General features: G+C 39.9%; 1 protein-coding gene across 4 annotated transcripts; it reads right to left on the reverse strand.

Annotated features, from left to right (window-relative positions):
• Positions 1 to 1871: 1871 nt before the first annotated feature.
• Positions 1872 to 21920, reverse strand: ZNF354C (zinc finger protein 354C). Of its 4 annotated transcripts, none has more exons than XM_085013630.1 (5): positions 21601 to 21920; positions 20074 to 20155; positions 12928 to 13054; positions 12381 to 12476; positions 1872 to 7976 (listed from the first exon to the last, which is right to left on the reverse strand). In XM_085013630.1, exons 1-5 carry the CDS (start codon positions 21615 to 21617, stop codon positions 6580 to 6582), a joined length of 1719 nt encoding a protein of 572 aa, XP_084869756.1. In that variant the 5' UTR covers positions 21618 to 21920; the 3' UTR covers positions 1872 to 6579. The 4 variants fall into 4 exon arrangements, with proteins under 4 accessions (XP_084869756.1, XP_084869755.1, XP_084869758.1 ...); XM_085013629.1 differs by having other exon boundaries at positions 20068 to 20155; XM_085013632.1 differs by lacking the exon at positions 20074 to 20155.
• Between the last annotated feature and the right edge of the window lie 3709 nt (positions 21921 to 25629).

Raw genomic sequence — 25629 nt, forward strand, 5'->3', positions numbered from 1 at the left:
AATTTATCCCAATTTTTAAATTGTTGATTTCTAATTTAATTTCATTGTGGTTAACAACTGAACAACTCACATTCTTTTCAAATACATATATTTATGCAAATTGATAATATTAGGACAATGAGGAAGAATGAGAAGTTGAATAGATTTAGTAATTTAATTAAGAAACTGAGTTTTAGGTAATTAAATTAGAAATCATTGTTTAAAAAATTAATTTAAGAAATATATTTGAAATACAAAAACATCACACTTCAAAAAAATTCACAGGTCAAAAGAATCATATTGAAAATTAGGAGATACTTAAAATTGAGTACCACTTACCAAAAGTTGTGAAATGCAGTCAAGGAAGTGCTTAGAGGTTCTTATGGTCTTAAATAAAAAATTAGAAAAAAGTTTGAAGATTAACTTAGGAACCATGTAACAGAGAAAGCCAAAGAACTTAGATGGAAATAAATGACCAAAATTATTTATAAGGATGGAATTTAATTCATAGAAAAGAAACATTAAGAGAAAAAATCAGCAAAGCCAAAAGTAGATTTGATATTTACAGACTTCTGGTAATAATGATCAAGAATTAAAGACAGGAGTTCCTGCTGTGGCACACTGGGTTAAGGATCTGGCCGTCGCCTCAGCTGTGGCATAGGTCATAGCTGCAACTCAGATTTGATCCCAGGCCCAGGAACTTCCACATGCCATGGGTGTAGCCAAAAATAAAATAATAAAGACAGAACATACAAATCAACAATTTTAGGAATAAAAGGCAGAACTTAATATTGAATGGTAGAGATGAAGTTTATAAATAATATGAAAAAACGGCAAAAAAATTGAAAATAAGGAAAATGAATAAATTCTTAGACAAAATATGTCAAATTTTACATAAAGAGATTAGAAAACCCAATTAAAATTATAATCAGGAAAGGAATTGGATTTGCAACTCAAAATACCCTACGAAGAAAATATCAGGCTCAGACAAATGTTACCTACCATTCATTCAGATAATTCTGTCATACAAATTCTTTTCAATAATAGGAATAGAAGGGAGCATTTGTCATTTTACTCCAGGAAGTTAAGATAACTCTAATACGCAAAATGGATAAGGGCCAGGAAAAAAAGCACAAGAAAATCCTATGGATGCAAAAATTGTAACCCCTATATCACTAGACTATATCCAGTCATGGACAAAAATGATGCTCTATAAGACTGTTAGGTTTATTCCCAGAACTCAAGGATGGTTTAGCTTTAAAACTACTAGTTTCCAAACAAGATGTGACCTTGAGTTTCCAGCTTCCTCCCCACTGTAACTCTGGATTAGGTACAAGATGATATGGGATTATTGAGCTGATGAATCAATACAAACACTGAGAATGGCTGAGAAGCCTGCTTTAAATTAGTACAATTGTGGGTATGGCAGAAGGTTAGTTTTGATGTTTTGGTTTTTCCCAACCTCTAGGATGTGGAGCAGCCAGACCCCACAGTGAGAAGAGAGTGTTGGGGAGATTTTATAACAGTTGTCTTTTTTTTTTTTTTTCTTTTAACTTTTTAGGGCCACACTCATGGCATGTGGAGGTTCCCAGGCTAGGGGTCCAATCGGAGCTGTAGCCACCGGCCTGTGCCAGAGCCACAGCAACTCGGGATCCAAGCTGGGTGAGCAACCTATACCACAGCTCATGGCAACACCAGATCCTTAACCCACAGAGCGAGGCCAGGGATTGAACCGCAACCTCATGATTCCTAGTCGGATTCATTTCTGCTGCCCTACAACAGGATCTCCAACATTTACCTTTTTCTTCCCATACCTTGCTTTGGGATTTCTTTACTTTCCACCGCCCCTCCCCTCCTTTTGGAGTTACTGCAAATGAAGTATCTTATTCAAGTTCATCTGCTAATTGTTTATTGCTAGTACACAGATACAGATTATTTTGCATATTAATCTAGTATCTTGTGACCTTGTTAACTCATTACTGCTACAAGATTTTCTGTTGATTCCTTGGGATTTTCTAAGTGGAAAATCATGTCATCTTTGAATAGAGACCATTGCGTTAGCAAGGACTTCCAAAATAAGGCTGGATGGGAATGTTCAGAATGGACATTCAGGATTGACTTGTTCCTGATCCTAACATCATTCAGTTGATCTTCATGAGGTATGATATTAGTTGTTCAGTTTGGGGTAGATGTCCTTTATTAGGTTAATTTCTCTTTCACTTCTAATTTTGTTTTTATCATAAATGGATAATTTTGTCAAAAAAATCTTTCTCCATCAACCAATATAATCATGATTTTTTTTTTCTTTCTAGTTCAGTTTGGATATGTCAACCTATCTTCAGTTGACCAAATCTTCTCTTGTCATCTCTATTCTGCTACTGAGTCTGTCCAACGATTTTTTTTTTGTGTAAATGTTGTGACTGTACTTTTTGGTTCTGAACTTTCCATGTTTCCTATAATACATTTTCTTCTCCTGCTGAGAATTTTGAAGTTTCCATTCAAGAATGGTCACACATTTTAAAACACTGTTATAACTACTTTATAATTCCAACATCTCCATCATTTTGGGTGCGGTGCGTCTTGTCTTTTTCCTTATTAATTGTAATTTCCCCAATTTTTATACTTCGTGCAATTCTACTTTACAGCTTGTATGTTTTGAGTATCTCAAGATTCTGGGTCCAGATCAGGGGTGAATCTGGGATTAGATATACAGCTCCATGAGATTACTTCCCTGAGTTTCCTATTCTCTGTCACCACCCTGACACATTCCAGCTTTCAGGGGCCACCTGATCCTCTTTCTGGTCTTCTGGTTAAAATGACAAGGATTTAGGTTTTCTTCTCTGCTGCCCACCTCACAGATATATCTACCTCCAGCTCCAAGTAGCAAAAAGATAGTGAAAGAAAAGCAATGGGGATTCTTCCGACATTTTGGCTCACCATTCCTCTGACCAGAGGTAAGGGTTCTCCTCGCTGAGGTTTAGATGTCTGCTCAACCACCAGTGCCCTCAACACAGGAATGTCTGGGAGTGCCAGGTTTGTCTCACTTCAAAATCTGGTTTTCTTCCAAGTCTGCCTGCTACAACTACTTTTCAAGGTCCTCAGGCAGCTGCTCCATGCATTCTCGAGGATTTTCAGTCATATTTAATGGGAGATAAAGTGGTGTGTGCTTTATCCATAAGGTAGAACCAGAACCAAGTTATTTTCCAATGATTAGATCCATATGGAATAAACTCTCGAGTAGGAAGTTTATGAGTATAAAGGGAAAATACTGATTGGAATTTTCATATTCATCACTTTCTCAATCATTTTGCCTCAAATTTTTATTAAAATTTTTAGCATAAAGTTTAAATGATGAAAAATGAACATGTCTATTTCCTCCACAAAGATTCAACAAAGTTGACTAATTTTTGACATATTTAAAAATACGCAAACATTAGGACTTTTCAAACACAAAAACTTTTGCATGCATCACCTAAAAATAAGGGCATTCATTGTCCCTCATACCTCATCACCATCATCACATCTAGAAATATTAAACATACCACACTATCTAATACCCATTCCATCCTGCTATTTCCCCAAGTATCCCCTCATATGTCTTTATGCTTGTCTTTTCTGAATCAGATGCCAATTAAGGATCACATCTTCCATTTGGTTATATTTTGAGCATCTTAATCTAGAAGACTCCACTTCTTATTACTTTGGCTTTTTGAAAAGTCCAGACCAGTTGTCTGCTAGGTTTGTCCAATTCCTCACTGTGTAATTCAACTTGTTCCTCTATTTCTTGTAACCAGGAAGGTAAGTCTAGATAAGAGATTTAATTAGACTTTTGTTACATCTTTTTTGGCAAGGATACATCACAGATGATCATGTATGCTTCATGCTGCATCTCATCAGGAGTCACATGTCAGGTTGTCCCACTACAGAGAAACTATAGAGAAAACTGTTTGACAGCCCGATTTGTCCATTATAAAGTCATATCTTTCTTTTGCAGTTGGTATCAGTGATCTTTTAACACCATGTAAAGAATGTTCCTAATTTCTTTCTCACCTAATAGGTTTTACCACCTATTGAATGTGCCTGATTTAATTACATTAAGAGTTGTAAAATGGTAATGTTTCCCGATCTCACTCCATGTACAATTAAAAGATGTAAAAGATGGCATCCTTCAAGTAAGTTTATAAAGAGCTTTCCTTTTTCTCTTTTCATTATGTTCTCATTTTATTTTACTTAACATGTTGTAACTGGTTAATGTGATTATTCTTTTTGATATTCAAATTGTCCTAAAATTGACCAGTGAGAGCACCTTTAAATTAGCCCGTGTCCTTTTGGCATTATTTCTGTCTTTTGAGTGCTTTTTTGTTGCTTTGTTTCACAGAAAAATATTCCAGGCACATCTTACACTTTCCCTGCTCCAAATATGGAATCAGCCATTTCTCCAAGGGCCCTAGTTCCTTTTCGTGGGGAGTGGCACTTAGAAACCAAAATCTGGGTACTAAGCTTGGTCACTGCTATTGGGTGATCAAATATGTTACCTCTGTAACAATGTTAAATGTGGAGGTTTAAAAGCTGTATTTTCCTTATAAACGTACTTAAATATATATAAGAAGACACTTTCTAATGAGCTAAGACAAGTCAAAAATATACTATGCTGAATGCTTGAGTTTAATTCTAAAATCTTCCTCAGATAGCTAATTTTACTAGAACAAATTCTTTGAACGAGACCAATTGTGAAAGTGAAACATAAAGTAGGAGGAAGTAGGCCTAGCGGAAAAAATGAAGTCTTTCTAAATAACACGGAAAATGTTTGGACAACCAGTTTAAACTATGACTAGAATGTTTAATAACATTCATATGTCACTTTACACAAAAAAGAATTCCTAAAAGATGTGTAACAAACAAAAAGGCAACCTTGAATGTGAAACCCCCAAATGCAATTTCACCATGGGGACTTCAGCTGGGTTTTAGGATTTATATAGTTATTATAAAAGCAGGTATAATTATAGACACAAAGAAAAGGAAAAACATGACTGAACATCAATTATTAAGATTAAAGTCAGGGGGACCCTGACAAACTTAAAAAAGAAACTGATTAATACAATTGCGCCTAACTAGCTTACATAGCTTTGGGACTTGAGGTTAGATTTTAACTTAAAATTATGACAGAAAAACAGAGCTGAAGACCTAGCTTCTAGTCTTGACTCTACTCAATAAGCTCAATTTCTTCATTAGTAAAATGAATGGCTATAAATTAACTGAATTAAAACCTCTCCTTGGAATTCCTATTGTGGCTCAGCGGTAATGGACCCAACTAGTAACCAAGAAGTTGCAGGTTTGATCCCTGGCCTCACTCAGTGGGTTATGGACCTGGCATTGCCGTGAGAGGTTTAGGTCACAGACGTGGCTAGGATCTGGTGTTGCTGTGGCTGTGGTGTAGGCCGGCAGCTATAGCTCCGATTTGACGCTGAGCCTGGGAATTTCCGCATGCCACAGGTGTGGCTCTTAAAAAAAAAAAAAAAAAAAGCGCAAAAAAAATCTCTCCTGGCTCTAATGCACTACCAGATGTAGAGTGAGATTCTGGAAATATATTCTTCCTTCAACAGATAAGAATATTTGCCTGACAGTCTCTCCACGTGCTTCGGTTTACTCCAACTTCTATAAAACTCTGTGACTCTATTCAGTAATGTAGAGTCATATCAAGTTAAATAATCTAAGAAAGGAAAAGGAGAGACATCGCTGGGTAAAATTTTCAAAACTAAATTCTAAATTAATAAAACCACATTTTTTTTAATCATCAGACTTTTGAAAAAAATATATAGTCCAAAGCTCTGTGGATGTATAATACACACACACGTGTACATATGCGTATTTATTAATATAAATCGCTGGTGAGGCAGTTCATAAAAAGTGAGCTTATTTCCATGTGAAAATAATTTTTAAAATTCCTTTTTATCTTTTGCTTATCTTTATGAATGACAGCATATCTTATGCCTGTCTGCCATTTTAGAAAATAAGGCCCCACACTTATTCACATTATTAATAACTCAATGACTATTTTTTTGTTTTGGGTTTTTTGTTTTTGTTTTTAGTGCACCTGCAGCATATAGAAGGTCCTGGGCCAGGGACTGAATCCAAGCCACAGCTGCGGCAAAGCCGGGTCCTTTAACCCACTGTACTGGGCTAGGGGTTGAACCCACGGCTCCATAGTGACCCAAGCCACTGCAGTTGAATTCTTAACCCACTGTGCCACAGCAGGAGCTCCATTCAATAACAGTTTAAAAGAAAATTCATATTGAAGCTTACTCGTAGAAAGGAAATAAAGTCTAATGAAAGAAACAAAACTTACATTCCATTATTTTTATGTTTTTTAAGTTAGACCTTTTATATTTTTCTATGAATTTAAATTTTTTGTGTTTTTAGAAACCTTAGAATTTACTGGTTCTTATAAAATTTGACAAGTCAATGCTTTTAATATTCACTGTTCAATTTTACCATTATTTAATGGTAAGTAGCACATTTCCTCCAAGAGAAGCAAATAAAATAATTTCTCAGAAGTCTATGCCCTATTATTCTGATTATTCTCCAAAGAGAACTCCTAAATTATTTGAGAGATGAATTAAACCTCACAGGGCTTATCTCCTCTAAGAAATCTCTGATCCCATATTCCTTCCATTTATAGAGTTTTTCTTTATTGTGAACTTTCTTGTGTCTACAAAGGTTTGACCTGTAACTGTAGGCTTTCCCACACTCCATACATTTATAGAGTTTCTCTCCAGTATGTATCCTCTCATGTTCAGTTAGGAATGAATACTGGCTGAAAGCCTTTCCACACTGATTACACTGATAGGGTTTCTCTCCAGTATGAATCCTCTGATGCCTATAAAGGTTGGATTTGCAACCGAAAGCTTTCCCACACTCTCCACACCTGTAAAGTTTTTCCCCAGTATGAATCTTCCGATGCTCATTAAAGGATGAATACTGGTTGAAGGTTTTCCCACATTCCTTACATTGATAGGGTTTTTGTCCAGTATGAATCCGCTGATGTTCAATAAGGGTTGAGATGCGTGTGAAGGTCCTCCCACACTCCAAGCATTTACACAGTTGTTCTCCAGTATGAAGCCTCTGATGTTCAGCCAGGGATGTAAACTGGCTGTAATTCTTTCCACATTCATTACATTTATAGGGTTTCTCACCTGTATGGATTCGCTGATGTCTATGAAGTTTTGCTCGACAATTGAAGGCCTTCTCACATTCACCACATTTATAGAGTTTCTCTCCAGTATGAATTCTCTGATGTACAGTGAGGGTTGAACACTGGCTAAAGGCTTTACCACATTCCTTACATTGATAGGGTTTCTCTCCAGTATGTACTCTCAGATGCTTGATAAGGGTCGAACTGCTGCTAAATGCTTTCTCACATTCATTACACTTGTAAGGTTTCTCTCCAGTATGAATTCTCTGATGGGCAAGAAGGGATGATCTATGGCTGAAGGTTTTCCCACACTCGTTACATCTGTAAGGTTTCTCACCAGAATGAATTCTCTGGTGTTCAGTAAGGTGAAAACTCTGGTTGAAGCTTCTCCCATATACATTGTAAATACAAGGTTTTTCTCTTGGGTAAATCTGGAAACATCTCATTACATCAAAATTCTGTTTAAAATTTCTCCCAAACGTATAATATATGTTGGGTATCCGTTCTATAGTAACATTATGCTGTCTAACAAGAACTGTATTTATAAATAAGCCTTTTCCTAACTCGAGACTTGTCTGATTTCCTTCTCCACTGATGACTTTCCTGTGTGAGGCCACCATTTGCCTAAGAGGTTTTTTCTGTTGATCCTTTTGTGTCCTGCCCTCAAATTCCAAAGCTTCTCCAAGCCTAAAGTCAAAGTGACCAAACTTAATGGATTTTTTCTTTATTATTCCCTGAGAGGTCTCTTCTATAGAAACTTCCTGTTTGGGAGGCAAAGCTTCTATTTCAGGCCATGTCTTGAAATCTGGAATAAATCAGAAGAATTAATGGCTCCTTTTCTGGAAGAGACAAACATGTTATCAGCGGACAATAAAATTATCAATAATACATATAAATGAGGTGTGATACCATCAGATCTCAAATATGGGCTTGAATCTGGAGAAAAACAGGATGGAATGGAAGAAGAGGTAAAGAGGAGTTCCTGTCGTGGCTCAGTGGTTAACAAATCCAACTAGGAACCATGAGGTTGTGAGTTCGATCCCTGGCCTTGCTCAATGGATTAAGGATCCGGCATTGCCATGAGCTGTGGTGTAGGTGGCAGATGCAGCTTGGATCTGGCATTGCTGTGGCTCTGGCGTAGGCCAGTGGCAACAAGCTCCAATCGGACCCCTAGCCTGAGAACCTCCATATACCACAGAAGCAGCCCTAGAAAAGGTAAAAAAAAGACAAAAAAAAAAAAAAAAAAGGAGAGATAAAGAGATAAAGAGGAGTGGTGTGGGAGAATATAGTGGACAAATTAATAGTGAAAATGAAGACACTGTCACTTGTGAGAAGTAAAGGTAGGAATCTTTCAAGACTAATCTTTTGAGACTAATCAAAGTCTACAAGATATGAAGTTCTGAAGTATGCCCAAGCCCCAAGCTCAGATCTAATTCTCAGTGAAAAGATTTAGCTTGAGTTGATTCTAAGGAACTCTGGGTTAAAACCTAGCTTACTTTAATCAATCCAGATTGAAAATAGATTAAAGTTAGATCACTGTAATTAGGTAACTATGTATTTAAACAAACTACACAATTTAAAGAGATTATTTATGTTAATAAAGTCCATCTAGTTTTTGTTTTGTTTTGTTTTGTTTTGTCTCTTATGCTATTTCTTTGGGCCGCTCCCCGCGGCATATGGAGGTTCCCAGGCTAGGGGTCGAATCGGAGCTGTAGCCACCAGCCTACGCCAGAGCCACAGCAACAAGGGATCCGAGCCGCGTCTGCAACCTACACCACAGCTCACGGCAACGCCGGATCATTAACCCACTGAGCAAGGGCAGGGACTGAACCCGCAACCTCATGGTTCCTAGTCGGATTTGTTAACCACTGCGCCACGACGGGAACTCCGAGTTTTAATAAAATAAATTTTATAGAAGTTAAATATAAATAAGAACTATAGGCTATAAATCTGTATAAAAACACAGATTTTTCTGGAGTTCCCTGGCGGCACAGTGGGTTAAGAATCCAGCATTATCATTGCTATGGCTCTGGTTACCCATGTAGCTCAGGTTCGAACCCTTGCCTGGGAACTTCCACATGCCGAGGGAGTAGCCAAAAAAAAAAAACCTATATACAGATTTTTGTCTTAATGATATCTATGGGAAACTTAGCAGTTTTGGATTTTCAAGGATCAACCAAGGTACTGTCTCTCTTTTTATTCTTTCTCGCAATATGGCCTTCCCTGCCCACCTAGAAACTTACCCTACTACCCTAATCTCATTTCTTTACAGAAATTCAATTATTTATTTAAGACCAAATTGGCCATCTCTTTCTTAGAATTTCAAAACATTTTCAAAACATTCTGCTACTTAACTTACATATATAAAGTTTGTGGAAACAATTCAAGTATTTGTTCAAAGAGAAAAGTGGATATATCTTATGAGGATCTGTCAATTCTTTATTGTGTACAAGACAAGCACAATTACAATGCCTTAGATTAAAAAAAAGAAGATTCTGCTGCATAGCCCAAGGAACTATATCTGATCACTTGTGATGGAACATGATGGAAGCTAATGTAAAAAAAAGAATGTAAATACATGTATAACTGGGTCTTTGCTGTATAGCAGAAATTGACAGAGCATTGTAAATCAACTATAATAAAAAAATTTAAAGAAAAAGAAAAGAATGAATGGATAAGCAATGAGATCCTACTGTATAGCACAGGGAACTATATCCAATCACTTATGATAGAACATGATAGAATATGAGAAAAAGAATGTATATATATGTATGACTGGGTCACTTTGCTGTACAGAAGAAATTGACAGAACATTGTAAATCAACTATAATACAAATTGACAGAACATTTTAGATAATCTATAATACAAAAATTAAAAAAAAAGAACAAGCAGAGTGAGCAAGTAGGAAAATTATTATGAAGGGCAGGTGACCTTGAAAATCAAGAGAGAATCTTTCATCCCTTACTGGACTCCTGAAGCTCAATCAGTCATTTATTGAACAAATACTGAATAATCAGCAATGATAGGAAATAAATAAATGACCAAACAGTAATAGTTCATTTCTCCATGATGTGAGAAAGCTCAACTATATAATTCAGGTTTGAAGTTCAGAGAATGAGGATACCAGTGTTAACAGTATTAGTAAAGAATGGTTGTATGAAGGAAGATGAACAATTGAGATAGGATGGAGTTCAAAAGAAAAAGAAAAGAGGACCCTGTGAGACAGAAAGGTCCAATCAAAGTCATTTGTCAGAAAAGTAAACCTATTTAGAGGAGGCTTATTGACTAAAGAAGGAAATCCAGGTTGGAAATAAGTTAAAATTTTGGTTAAGCCCAGTGATGCCAGAGTTACCAAATAACTAGCAGAAGAATTTAGAATAATATATTAACAGAGGGTATTATAAATTCTTAGGCAGATAATAATAAGAGAAAATTGGTCATATTTGGTAAAGTGAGCAGCTTGGATCAGACGAAAGACAGGATATAATCTGAAAAATAATGTAGCTGCAATGGTCTGGCTGGACTGAGTGCTTAATTTGGAGTCTCACTGGCACTGAGTTAATTAATCATAAGGGCAATTCAATTTATTAATTTAAACTGAATTAAAATTTTTTTCTTTTTATTGGCTGCAAGAGGTCGAATTAGGACTGCATCCACACTACAGCCATGGTTACACTGGATCCAAGCCACACCTGCCACCTACGCAGCAGCTTGCAGCAAAGCCAGATCCTTAACTCATGGATAATGCAGAAATAAAGAAGTCTCTTAAGGCATAGGATTAACACCTGATTTTCAAAAAGATCACTCTGCTGAGGGCATGGAAGGTGGTGAGGAGAACAAGGCTCAGAGAAGGCAGGTTAGTTGCCCATAGCTCAGAGACTTTTAAGCAGTGGTAGGAGTAAACTGAAAATTGGCATGTCTAAATTCACACCATGATCTTAAATGCTAAACTGCACTGCTGACTAACTCTTTATTTGGAGAAAACTGTATTTTAATAAAGTTGAAAAATATCTGTAGAGAGAATGAGTGAAAAAAATGTCAATAGAAGCAAGAATCATAGATCAAAGATTAAACCACAAAGACAGAAGCAAAATATTGCCAAATCTATGGCCTATGGTGAACAGAAATGACATTGGTGGATCTGGGTTTCTATCACTACATAGCAGCTCACTAGCTCTGTGGCCAAAGCATTTTAAAATCTCTAATGCTCTGTTCCTTCAGATGTAAAAAGAAGTATATAAATTTGATCGCCTTTAAGTGATCCTACAGGGGTTTTTTAGGAGGAGGTGTCTGCTTGTTTGTTTACTGGCCATACCTGCAGCACACAGAAGTTCCCAGGCCAGGGGTCAAGCCTGCACCAAAGCTACAGCCCGAGCCAGAGCAGTGACAATGTTGGATCCTTAACCTGCTGAGCCACCAGGGAACTCCCTGACAACCTACAATTTTATGATAAAGACCAACTAGATTAGACTAGGCTAGAAGAACAGTTAGCAAACTACAGATAGAGACCTGAAGTTGGGCCAAATCCAGCCGCCACCTGTTTTTGCGAAGTTCTTTTAGAATATACCCACACCTATTCATCCAAATACTGTCTCAGGCTGTTTCTGCACTGTAACAGCAGAATTAAATGGTGCAATGGAGACATGACAGCCCCAAAGCCAAAATATTTACTATCTGTCCCTTTATAAGGAGTTTGCTGATCCCTGTACTAGAAAGGTTACCGTGGTTATGTTAACAGCAGCTAGGTGAATATAACAGTGGGAGATGACACCTAGTCTCCAAGAAAACAAAAGGGAAATGTTAAGAAGTCAGAGACAAAGAAACACTGATAATACTCAAAATATGTGGATGGTAAAAGAAACAAAAAAATTATAAAGAATTTAAAATATGGCAGACATAAATATATACATATAAACACAGATGAAAAGAAAACCAGGAAGACGGAGAGGCCAAAGATGGTAGAAGAAAGTGAGTAAGGCTGCAAAAAGAAAGAAAAGGAGAGAGAATGCAGGAAGCGGTACAAGAAGGAAGCTGTCAAGACAAGGACTCTTATGACACAAAGAAAATCATTACAGCCCAGGAGCCTCTGTCAGGTGGTCCTGTGCACCTCAACAGGGCTCAGAATTTCCAGGAAAGTTCAGAGTATTCCTCCTGACCTGCTCATGGATAAAGACACTTGTGCCCGTCTGTCTCCCCATCACTCCTCACCTAGGCAGGGGTCTCGAAGGGCTTCTCCTTCCACCATACAGGGGTCTTCTCCTTGTTGCAACTGGCAGATCACCTTTGGCATTGAAAATGGAATCCCTGCTCAGGAGGAAGGAAGTGGAGTTTGAACAAAGAGCATGAGGAGCAACCTCAGAACTCACAAAGCAGAACCTACAGGGCAGAGAAGGCACAGCGCCGAGGGAGCAGGCAGCAAAAGCACTCCTGACAGGGACTGAGGCCTTCAGGGCGATGGGTCTTGGTTCTGAAACAATACAGGGCCCTGGCTATGAATGCCTCTGAGATGGGTCTTATGTGTTTCTTAGAATCTCAACGGGCTCTAGTCATTGCAGGAGGAGGGAACTGATCAGGAGACAGGGTGGGAGGCAGGCAGAGGAAGAAGAGTTGCCTGAAGGGCATCACAACCAACACTTTCAACTTTACAGAGACCTGTCCATTCCGGGGGGACATCAGGTATAAATCTGCAGACTCTGAACCCTAGAGGGAGCGTTTAGAAGCCCCCAGCAGATCCATGACAGGAAAGCCGCCTTACCCAGCGAGACCAGGGTGCTGTAGTTCTCCAGCATCACCTCCTGGTACAAGGTTTTCTGTGCAGAGTCCAGGTGCAACCACTCGTCCTGGCTGAAGAACACGGCCACATCCCTAAACGTCACTGACCCCTGTAAAGGCAAACCCATTCCTGTTCACCCAGCAATGTCTCCTCCGCTGGAAGACTTGGTAAGGAGGTGACGCTGGGATGTGTAGAAACCGGAGACATTTTCAGAACTGGTTGCTAAGTATTTCCAACCAAATATTTGTTATTTTTGGAACCACCCATTAAACAAATATTTACTGACTACCCACTTGGAGCAAAGAAACATCCCACCTGCTGCTGCTGCGAGAGTAAGGAGAAAAGGGCAAATTTCCAGCCAAGAGGGAATTTATATCCCAGCCTAGAACCTGTCAGAGTAACTGAGAACATCCATTTATCTTCTCCCTCCCACTCAAAATCCGAGTTAAAGGGAGGCGTTCCCCTGTGGCTCAGTGGGTTAAGGATCCAGTGCTGTTACTGCTGTGGTTCTAGCTGTGGCATGGGTTTGATCCCTGGCCTAGGAACTTCCACATGCTGCAGGTGTGGCAAAAAAAAAAAAAAAAAAAAAAAATGAAAGGGGAAAGAAAAATCAGAATATGTTTAGAGGAATGCTGGAAAATAAGGGAAAATATCATTAGCAGAACAGAACCAAAAAGGAATTTCTGAGACATAATGCAAATAATAAATAATAAAAATAATGTTGGTTGGAGGTCTTGCTGTGGTGCACTGGGTTAAGAATTTGACTGCAGTGGCTTGGGTCGCTTTAGAGGTATAGGTTGGATCCCCAGTCCAGCGCAGAGGGTTAAAGGATCCAAGCTATGGCTTGGAGTCAGTCCCTGGCTCAGGAACTTCCACATGCCATGGGTGTGGCTATGGTAATAATAATAATAATGTTCACCAAATACTTATGTGTTAGGGAGTATGACAGAAACTTTGTATATGTATCCCATTTAAGTTTCATAGACATAATATTAGGAAGATACTATAATTAAATAATTTTGTTGATAAAGAAAGAGTTCAGAAAGGTTGCAAAATCTTCCCAAAGTAATACTGTTAAAAAGTGATGGAGCTCTGAGCTATAGACAGATCTCTAAGCTACATTGTCAGTGACTGTGAAAATTAAAAGAACCAAAGTACCTGCAAGACTTTGCAAAAGGGAACTGCTTAAGGTAAGTTATTCCAAGAGAACCTCGGCTAAACCCCAAATGTAAGAAAGCAAAGGTTGGGCAGATACCAATTCTTATATGAAAGAGCAGAAGGGGCTGAAAATGCTTGGCAGGTATTTTATTGAGAATCTGTCAAAATGTAAAAGATGCATAACTTTGACCTTGCATTTCTACTTCTGGGATTCTACTACACAAAACAGTCACATTCTGGGTAGGGATATTTGTTCAGGGATGTTCATTGAAACATTACTTGTAAGTTAATGGCTATAGTAGACTGAATAATAAACCTGCGAACATTATATACATGACAAAAGGGGCTCTGAGGATCGGTTGAAGGATTGTGAGATGGGGAGATTATTTTGGATTATTATCCCCAGGGGATCTGATGTAACAGTAATGCTGCTTATAAAAAGGACTCAAAAGGAATCAGAAGAGGAGAATGGTATATGATGATGGCAACAGAGATTAAGGTAATATTCTTTGAAGACGGCCGAAAGGGCCACAAACCAAGGAACACAGGGGGCCACTAGAAGGTAAAAACAAGGCTGGGAAACAGATTCCACACAACCCCCGTTTCCCCTGCAAGAGCCTCCGGAAAGAACCAGCCCTGCTGAGAACTTGACCTTAAGCTAGTGAAACTGATTTCATGCTTCTAACTAACCTCCAGAATTAGGAGAATAAATTTACCTCGGTTTAAACAATCAAGTTTGTGATAATTTGTTACAGCAGCAATGGGAAACTAACACAATGGCGAAAAAAAGATCGAAGACAATGTACACTATCAATCAATAGGGGAACAGATATGCAATTTATAGTGCATTTATTCCATGAAATATTATATAGCCATTAAACAGAGTGAGGTAGATCTGTATGCCTGATGTTGGAATTTGACCTTGATATATTGTTGATTCATAGGAAAAAGCAAGCTGACAATCAATCTATATTAGTTGAAAAATTCTTTATCTGTATATGCACATTTGCACACAAAAATATCTGGAAGACTACAACAAGCTTTCCACCCTGATTATTCTTTGATATTTTAGAGAGGGGCAGAAAAGCAATCTTCACTTATTATTTCATATCCTTCAATCAGGCTTACATTTTTACAGTGTGTATGTTTGTTCTAAATTTTTTTTAGATTCCATTTTAAATGTATATACTCACTTTTTAGCTATACTTCTTTGCATTTTTAATGGCTGCTGAGAATTACAAAATTCATTCTTAGCTCCTTTTTTTTAATGGCCACACCTGTAGTATATGGAAGTTTCCGGGCCAAATTGGAGTCAAATTGGAAGTTCCTGGGGTCGAACTGGAGCTGCAGCTGGGGCCTATGCCACAGCCACAGCAACACGGGATCCTTAACCCAATGAGCAAAGCCAGGGATTGAACCCACATCCTCACGAACACTACGTCAGGTTCTTAACCCACTGAGCCACAATAGGAACTCCTCATTCTTAGTTCTTTGGAGTGTATTTAGAGCTAATGTATGATTTCACACAAAATATAAGAACCTTACAAATATACAGGACCACCACCAATCCCTTCTTCATGCTAGTTATTACAAAGACTTTCCTAGTTCATACAGTTGACAGAACTCATCAGAGCCCGCTGAGAATTCTCATGGAAGGCAAAGAGAACAATGCAGCAAGATAAAGACTGTGCAGGAAAGCACTGTGCAATCTCCCCTTATCTGCACACACAGATTATGCTATGTCTCCAGATCCATATGAGGAATCCTGGTTTGGGGGGAGCTCAAAGGAGAAATGCTTGGCAGGGGCCTTTTGTGTATCAAGCAAGGCTGGTCAAACCACATCGCTCAGCTGCAAACTAACAGTGAAGAAGACGACCCTGGTGGGGGAGCGGTGGGGGTGGCATTTAAATAGCACACTGCCCTTATCTTGGCCAGGAATCAAAAAATAGCCAGCCAGAAGTTCCTGTTGTAGTTCAGTGGGTTAAGAACCTGACATAATGTCCATGAGGATGCAGGTTCGATCCCTGGCCTTGCTCAATGGGTGAAGGATTTGGCATTGCTGTGAGCTACAGCATGGGTGGCAGATGAGGCTCAGATCCAGCGTTGCCACAGCTGTGGCATGGACTGGCAGCTGCAGCTCCAACTGGACCCCTAGCCTGGGAATTCCCATATGTGGCAGGTAAGCCCCTAAAAAGAAAACAACAACAACAAACACCATCCAGGCATCCCTGGAGACAAAGACTGCTTTTCCAAAGACAAAGACAGAGCTTTTCCAGTCTGAACATAAATGAATTCCATATCCACAGTTGTCATATCATTACATCCACTTACATAAGCCCCATAACACAATATTATATTTTTGCTTTAAAGAATCATATGTATCTTAAAAAAATTGAGAGGAAAATTATTTATATATTTATAGTCATTCAGCGGCCACCATTCCTAATACTCATTTCCTTCCTTAGATCTAGCATTATTTTCTTTTAATTTGAAGAACTTCCTTTAGCATATCTTATAATGTAGGCCTGTTGACGATGAATTAGCTTCATTTTCCTTTATCTGAAAATGCCTTTAATTTAACCTTCATTATTGAAGAATGTTGTCATCGGTTATAGAATTCTTTCTATAGAAAAGATTTTTCCTTTCAACATATAAAATGTCATTCTACTGTTTTCTGGCCATTGCTGCTTCTGATGAGGAGCCAGTGGACATTCAACTATTTATTCTCTGAACATAATGTGATTCTTTTTCTGTCTGCCTTCAAATCTTTGGTTTTCAGTGGTTTGTCTATGACTTCTCCACCCAATATCGCAGGCACTGGCCATAAATGGATATTGAATGCTTGAAATGCAGCTAGTCTGAATTGGGATGTGCTATTGTGTATAAAATACACATCAGATGATTTACTAAAAAAAAACATATATGCATATAGTAAATATACATACATCTCATAACTTTATATTAATCATATTGAAATAATGTTTTGGCTCTACTGGGGTAAATAAAATATATATTAAAGTTAATTTATCTGCTTCTGTTTTTTTGTTTTGTTTTTTGTCTTTTTAGGGCCACACCCGCAGCATATGGAGGGTCTGAGGCTAGGGGTCTAATCGGAGCACGCGGGATCTGAGCAGTGCCTGTGACCTACACCACAGCTCACAGCAATGCCAGATCCTTAACCCACTGAGCGAGGCCAGGGATCGAACCTGCATCCTCATGGATGCTAGTCAGATTCACTTCCACTGAGCCAGAAGGGGAACTCCATGCTTCTGTTTATTTTTTTAATGTGACTACTAGAAAGTTTTAAATTATACATGTGGCTCACATTCATGGTTCAGACTATATTGCTACTGCACAGCAATGGTCAATCATGTGAAAACTATCGTTTTCTTTGTATTTATTCTGCTTGAGGTTCAGTGAGTGTAGTGAATCTGTTTTAAATATATGTATTTTACCAAATTGGAGAAAATTTTGGTCAGTATTTTCTTTCAATATATTTTCGGTCCCATTCTCTCCTCTTCTTCATGAATTCCAATTACAGATATCCTAGACCTTGAACATTATTTTACTAGTAACCAAAGCTCTTTTTTATTCCTATTCTTTAGACTGGATACATGAATCTACCTACAACTTTACCGACATCTTCTTACGTTCATTTCCAAAACTTAAGCCTATTCAATAATTTTTTTTTACGTTTTAGTTCTAAAATGTAGGATGGAGCGGCTAATCTGAGGTAGGACAGAATACTTAACGTATCACCATGTTCTCTTTTGTCTTCTTTGTATTCTTTAGCATGTGCCTGTTTATCTGTTTAAAGAAATGATCAAAAGAACACATGGATGGGAGTTCCCGTCGTGGCTCAGCAGTAACAAACCTGACTAGTACCCATGAGGATGCGGGTTTGATCCCTGGCCTCGCTCAGTGGGTTAAGGATACAGGGTTGCCATGAGCTGTGGTGCAGGCTGCAGATGTGGCTCAGATACCGCATTGCTGTGGCCATGGTATAGGCTGGTAGCTACGGCTCTGATTCAACCCCTAGCCTGGGAACTTCCATATGCTGCAGGTTTGGCCCTAAAAAGCTTAAAAAAAAAAAAAATGTGTAATTGGATATGAATTCTGTAATATGTTCTTAGAACATGAATAAAACCTGTCTGTAATAGGATTAATTCTAATTTTTTCTTTTCGGTTTTTCCCCCTGATTTTTCTGAAGCATGTGTGTTTAATTTGGGCACTTTTTTTAAAAAGCTAGTGAAATGTGTAAAGATTTTGGTGGAAGTGTTCTAAGGCCCAAGGGGATGGGACTGGAAGTAAAGCTAGACTATGAGGTTGCCCTGAGTATTCTGCTTACAGCAGCAGGAAGCCTGTATGAGTCTGCTCGGGCTGCCGTAGCAAAATGCCACAGACTTCAGCAACAGACATCTATATTCTTACAGTTCCAGAAGCTAGAAGTCTAAGATCAAGGTGTTGGCTGGTCTGGTTTCTCCTGAGGCCTCTCTCCTTGGCTTTAGGCAGCCGCATTCTCACTGTCCCCTCACATGGTCTTCCCTCCGTGCATGTGCGTGTCTGTATCCTAATCTCCTCTTCTCATAAGGACACCAGACATACTGGATTAGGGGCCAATCTACAGACCATATTTCAACTTAACTACCTCTTTAAAGACCTTATCTCCCAATTCTATATCTGGAAATCTTATTTTATTTTTGGCCACATCCACGGCATGCAGAAGTTCCCAGGCCAGGTGAATCGAACCTTCACCACAGCAGCAACAACACTGGATCCTTAAACTGCCGCACCGCCAGGGAATCGCCTTATTTCCCAATTCTGAGGGTACTGGGGTTTGGGACTTCAACATATGAACTGGGGGAAGGGACACAATTTGGCTCCTAATTAAGCCCTTTTGGACGGTTTCCACTGAAAGATTATTCTTCCTACCATCTTTTTTATTCTTTCAATTCAGACATTTTGACAGCTCTAAGGCCTCTTAGTAAGGCCTTTCCTGTGATTTCTGGATTCCAGAGTGGGTGGTTCCCAAGCCTAATAAGGGTTAGACTGAGGTAGAATCTCTAAGGTCATGCCTGGGCCTGGTTCCGAACATCCAGGTCATCTGTTCCAGTCCTAGCAGAGCTAAGCCACCCTTCTCAAAGAGGCTATGACCCAGAACTAGAAATTAAGTAAATATGGAGTTAGCATACAGCAGATATTTTCTGACTGCATAACATTTAAACCACATCCCTGGGCTTGGGGAACCCCCTTCATTTTCAGTCTTAGCAGGAAAGAGAGTCCACTTCACATTCTAGAAACTAAAGTCACCAGATATTTGCTTTTCCAGCTTCCCTTTTGATCAAGAACAGGTATGTGATAGAGGCATCAGTCAGATAGATGAGAAGGACATTCGGACAGTTTAACATCACAGCTGCACTAGGCAGAGGAACTCCCGAGAAGGAGGGAGCCCTCTGTCCTCCTCAGTGCCAGCCTTAAAGCCACGGCAAGCTGAACTCCCCGTGGGATGCTGACCAGTATCAGTCCTGACCTTCAGTCTCAGCTCAGAATAACTCCACTTCTCAGATCTTTTCCCTGAATCTTCTTGGACATTCAGTCATTTCTCAGATAGGTACCATGAAATCCTTGAAGACAGAAATAACATCTTTCCTGTTGGTATCTCCAGGGCTCTACACCGTATCCAGAACATTGTCAGTACTCAGTGTTTCTTGAGAGTATCTTTTGACCCTTCCATGGCTTTGTGACACTAGATCATCTATGAAGAGAAAGACTGCCTAACACCCCATACTTCTCACCAAGCACTTATTCTATCTGGAAGGCTTGATAACTCCAGGATCATGGGAAAAATCTACTCTGGATTCTCCACAGTTTTCACTAGAAAGCAAAGAACCTGGACAAAGAAGGGAAACAAGTCCACCACCTCTGAACTCAGGAGGCAATTCATGAGAAAGACAATCCACTTACTATCACCTGAGCAGGCAGCAAATCCACAGCCATTCTTTCCTTCTTTCTTTTCTTGTCAAGGGAGAGCAGAGAACTTGACAAGGTAGGTCTGCAGAGGGGAAAAAAGTGTCATGAAGAACTCTGGTGTCAGGGAATGGCTTGGAGAAAGGCAGTTACAACCACCCATAATGTCCCTCAGGTCCCAAAAAGGCAACTCACATAAATGATCCAAACCAAGTAAAAAAAAAGGGGGCCGGAGTGCTAACTAAGCCAATGAAGCTCTAAGACAATTTGCCAAGCCCCACCTCCTCCTTGTACTAACCATACATCTAATTTCCATAAATTGATCCTTTAACATATACCTAGAGTCTATTCAGCTGCATCCAAGCAAATTGTGACTCACCACGGAGATCTGGAGTCCTTCAAAGAGCTTTAAGCTATACGTTCAAACATGAGTTTTCTGGGTTGCCACTTTCAAACATGCCTAGCCAAAACTAAGCCTGTTTGCCCTGCCTCACCCTTTCCTTCCTAAAGAAACCACAATAAAGGTCCTTGCCCACACCTGCCCTCTCTTTCACTGCCGAAATTACCAACCCAGGTGCTCCTCTGAGTGGCCCTGCCTGGAGTGCTGTGTTCTCCCTAGGGAACTGTGAGTAAACTATAACCTGCAAAATTTCTCTCTTTCTTTCTTTCTCTATTTGCATCTAGCCTTACACTACCTGCCCAAGGAACATGGTTCAAATACCCGCTCTCACATACAGGATGCACATCGGGTTGGTTGCCACTCCTAAACCCAAATTCCACAGGTGCCACCTCTTGCAGCATTCACAGCTCCAAATAATCCTTCGCTCCTCATATACGAGTCCCAGCTGGGAGAGCAAGGTAAGAGGTGCAGCCCGACATGGATCAGAGAAGAAGAGCCTCTGCCACAGCTGCTGCCCTGGTTGCCTAAGTTTGCGGTGAGCTCTACTGGTACAGCACTTGGCCTGAAAGCTCAACAAGCTGAATACGCTGTGCAATCTCACCCGAGGAGGGAAGCTGCTGTACAGGTGTCAGAGGCAGTCTATGATGCACATCTTCTCCCCACCAGGAATTCTGCCTGCTTTACTTGTTTTGTTCAAGCCTCACAACGACTCTATTATAAAGTACTGCTGCCCCCATTTTACAGATGTGAGGGAAAGTGAGAACCAGAGTCTAGTAACATGCCCTAAGAAACAAAATTGGTTAGTAGAGGCAAAAAAGGAACCACAGTCCCAATTCAAAGGCCCAATTACATGTGGCAAATTACCCGTCCGCTCTGTGCCTCATTTTCTTCAGCTGTACAAAGGGGACAGTGTTCAGCCAAGCTACCTGCTATATGAAGATGAAGTGAGTTAATTCATCCTCATCCAAGGCGCCACACTACTGGCTGGCACACGTAAATCCTTCACAGGCGTTAGCTATTGTTTTTATTGTCCGTTTCCCTTAGAAGTCTCGGTTAAGATAGCTACAAAAGACCCCCACCCACAGCAGTCCCGCCCACCACCCTCACCCCCAGCCCCAGCTCCAGCTCACCTGGCCGGGGCGCTCATTCCCCGCGAATCTCTCCCGGGTACCAGCGACACCCCGCCGAGCACCACCGCCCAGGCCGCGCGGACCGCCTCCCGACACACTGGCCCGCGAGGTCTCCCCGGTGCCCGCAAGCAGCCCCTCCGGTCCCCGCACACCGCCCCGCCCAGACGGCGCTGGCTCCGATCACTCCAGGAAGAGGCAACTAGAAGCTTCTCGGTCCCAGGAAGGACGCTCTAGCAGAGTCAGGATCACCCGCGCCACGACCCCTGAAAGGCCGCGAGCAGACCCCCCTCAACACCGCGAACCCAGGAGGACCACAACTCCCGACATGCCTTGCACCCAGCGACCACTATACACTCCCAAGAGGCATCGCGGCGCAACCACTTCCGAGAGGCGAAACTATCGCGAGCGCTCCCGGTGCCTGGCTGCCTTTGTGAGGCAGCGCTGCGAGGGAGCGCACGCGTCCAGGCTAAAGCGGTTGGTGTACTCCAAGTGCTAACTACCAGAATCAGCTTGCTGATTGGTTTTGTTAGGCAGGCAAAATTATTTGAAAAAGCAAACCTGAATTTTGGCACGTTTAGGAAGGTCAGTGCGCTGTAGCTCCCACCAACTAGCTTTGATTATTTTATTTTAATGTGTACCCAGAAGATAATGTATGGATAGGCACCACTTAATAACAAAAGGAACACCCACATACGCAACACAGTTTACAAAGAGAAATGGACCAGAATTTTGGAAGGCTTTTTCGTGATGCTCCCCATTTTTCTAAATCGTGTTAAGCATTCCTTTGCTTAGCCTGATGAGTACATCCTAAAACAATTGTTTACTTTTGCAAGGTTTTTGATCTTTATATAAATATAACCTGCTATATATTCTTCTGCGACTTAATACTCAACATGAACACTTGTAGATTCACCTATCTTAATCAAAAGTTTATTCATTTTTACTGAAAAAGTTCATTTTCACACTTACAGATTCATCTTAATAAAAAGTTCATTCACTATCCATTCATTTCACCTGCCTTTGCACCTGGCATTTTTCTAGATGCTAGAAATAGACCAGTAAACAAAACTGGCAAAATTTCTGCATTCATGCAGCTTAAATTCCCATGGGGGGAGAAAGAAGAAAGATAATAAGAACAACTCAGCCACGGAAAAGAATGAAATAATGTGATTTGCAGCAAATGGACGGATTCAGAGCTTATCACACTAAGGGAAATAAATTGGAGAAAGACAAATATCATTTGATATCATTTACATGTGGAATCTAAAAAATGAACTTGTTTACAAAACAGAAACAGACTCAGACATACAAAACAAACTTATGCTACCAAAAGAAAGCGGTAGGGGAGGGATAAATTAGAGGTTTGAGATCAGCAGATACAAACTACTATATATATAAAATAGATAAATGACAAGGTCCTACTGTATAACACAGGGTATATACAATTCAATATCTTGTAATAAACTATAAGGGAAAGAATCTGGAAAAGAACTGAGTCATTTTGTTGTACACCTGAAACTTGACATATCATAGATTAACCATACTCCAAATAAATAACAGACAAATGGTATGTGGTTAGATAGTGATAAGTACTAACTAGAACAGGAAAGACATGGAAAAAAGGTCAAAGGAAGAAGTCGAGAGACTAGGACTAGTTAAAAGGCTATTGTAAATCTGTGAGAGAAAATAGCAGTTTGGATTGAGGTATGAGAAGGGGTTGGAAAAGCTCAATATTCAAAATATGAAAAAGATAAGGATGTTAAGAATATTGGAGTATAATTGTTTTCAACTATTAAGTATATCTAGTCTATTTAAATAGTCCCGGTAATTATATTACACTTTTTAAAATAGTCTTTATGGCCTACTTTTCTGATTATAAAAATTAAAAATTAACTTATGTCTTGACTTCCTTTAGTTGACCTAAAACAAGTATCTGCCAGTTATTTCTCCAGCAAAAATGAGTTTATTCAGGATCAACAAAGAACTGCAATTGGGGTCTGCAAACATGGTCGTGCAAGTCCCCAGCAAAAATGGAGAGAATTGTTTTGCAGAGAGGGAATGAATTTGAGAGGGCTATCAACAAAAGAGTCCATGGCTTTTTCATTGGCTGAGCTCATGCCAGAAAAGGGGCCTTTCCTTTTCCTCTGTTGGGCTCTTAATGTTGTAGGGCTGAGAGGTCCCGCTTCCAGTCTCCCATTTCTATTTAATTTAGGTTTCTGTTTATTTTTTACACTTTATACATTAAACCAAGTGCAACTTTATTTTGCTTTCTGCCCCATTTTAAAATATTAAAATATGAGGAGTTCCCGTCGTGGCGCAGTGGTTAACGAATCCGACTAGGAACCATGAGGTTGCGGGTTCGGTCCCTGCCCTTGCTCAGTGGGTTAACGATCCGGCGTTGCCGTGAGCTGTGGTGTAGGTTGCAGACGCGGCTCGGATCCCGCGTTGCTGTGGCTCTGGCGTAGGCCAGTGGCTATAGCTCCGATTCGACCCCTAGCCTGGGAACCTCCATATGCCGCAGGAGCGGCCCAAGAAATAGCAACAACAACAACAACAACAACAACAAAAAGACAAAAGACAAAAAAAAAAAATTAAAATATGAGTTAATAGGCCATGACTACTAGTATCTAATCTTAGTACTTCCATATTCCACTTTGTCTCTCAACTATGAATTTTGCTAATTTCCTTGAGTTTTATAATGTACATTTATAATTACATTTATATTTATTTCTTTATTGACCATGTCTATACTTCCTTGTCTCTTTCGGTCTTGCCATTTCTGATTCTTTTTCCCATTGCCACAGTCTAATTTTATCTGTGCCCTGTTATTCCATGGCCTCTTGTAATTAGTTTTCTGGAGAAATCTGAGGCCAATCGGATTTTTCTTCTCATGTAGGTAACCCTTTTTTGTTTAATCTCTCTACAAGGAAAAATTGTCTAAGTCTCTTGCCCCCCTTGTTTCCTGTATCTTTAAGTATTTCCAATTTTTTTTCTGTATCTAGCAATTTTTTCCCACTATTTTTAATCTGAGACACAAAGGTAAGGTTCTGTTCTGTTTTTGCTTTTTTTTTTTTTTTTTTTTTTGCTTTCTTCACTGGCAACATATTACACTGTCTAGCTTTCATTACAATGTGAAATTTCATATTAATTAAAAAAAATTTTTTTGCCACACCCACAGCATGTAGAACTTCACGGGCCAAGGATCAAACCCATGCCACAGCAGCAACCCAAACCACAGCTGTGACACCACCAGATCTGTAACTCCCTAGGCCACTAGGTAACTCTAGAATCTCACATTTTAATTCTTTTTCCTTTCCTCCATTTTCTGGGAGGAGTCTTCAGATTTATCTTCCTGGCTTACAGAATCCAATTTATAAAGTGACAATTCTTCTGCTTTCTCTAATATAGTTTATTCTCTTAAAAGAAATAACCATGTCCTTTATTTGAAAAATTGTCCACACTGCATACGACATCCATGACATGGTAAGAAACCCACTATCCTGACCCAGTAGACCTCTTGGGTTCCTTGTGGTGTAACTGAAGGGGGAGTATTTTTTTCCTTCATTCCTCCTTCCCTTCTTCCCTTCCTTCTCTTTGCAATGAGGAAACAGAAAGGAAAATTGGGAATAGTCCTAATTATTCAAAATTTGAACACCTAAAGTCACTACAGCAGTCCTGGTGTCTAACCTCAGAAGTTCTGTGTCAACAGATCTGTGCTAATGAGCACAGTGACACCTGGGCCAGTTGCCTCATTTCCCATGGTTGAGGCGGGGCCAAGGGCAGTACCCAAAACAGTGTGCTTTGTGAGCCTACACAGTGGGGGACAGGTGACACCACCGAGTGCACTCCCAGAAGGACAGCTTCCACAGGGAAACAATGAGTGACTCCTCTCCCAGTGGGAGTGCTTCAGTCCCACCTACCTCACACCACAGTTCGAAAGGATCTGGGGCTTTTACTCCAACAACTGGGAAGCAGACCCTGCCTCCAACAGGGCTGACAACCACAAAGAGGAAGCCCCACTCTACACCC

This window comes from Sus scrofa, chromosome 2, assembly GCF_054392235.1.
Source record: "Sus scrofa isolate SSC_HxYL_T2T_F1_AM1 chromosome 2, Sscrofa_HxYL_maternal_Yorkshire_Landrace_v2.0, whole genome shotgun sequence".
NCBI lineage: Eukaryota > Metazoa > Chordata > Mammalia > Artiodactyla > Suidae > Sus > Sus scrofa.

Bases quoted from the DNA above. Each gene is read 5' to 3' on its own strand.
- ZNF354C (XM_085013629.1), bottom strand. The intron at 12,477-12,927 runs GTAAGGCGGCTT...CCTCCTGAGCAG, and splicing joins CAGCACCCTGGTCTCGCTGG to GGATTCCATTTTCAATGCCA. The intron at 7,977-12,380 runs GTGAGGAGTGAT...GATTTATTCCAG, and splicing joins CCTTCGAGACCCCTGCCTAG to ATTTCAAGACATGGCCTGAA.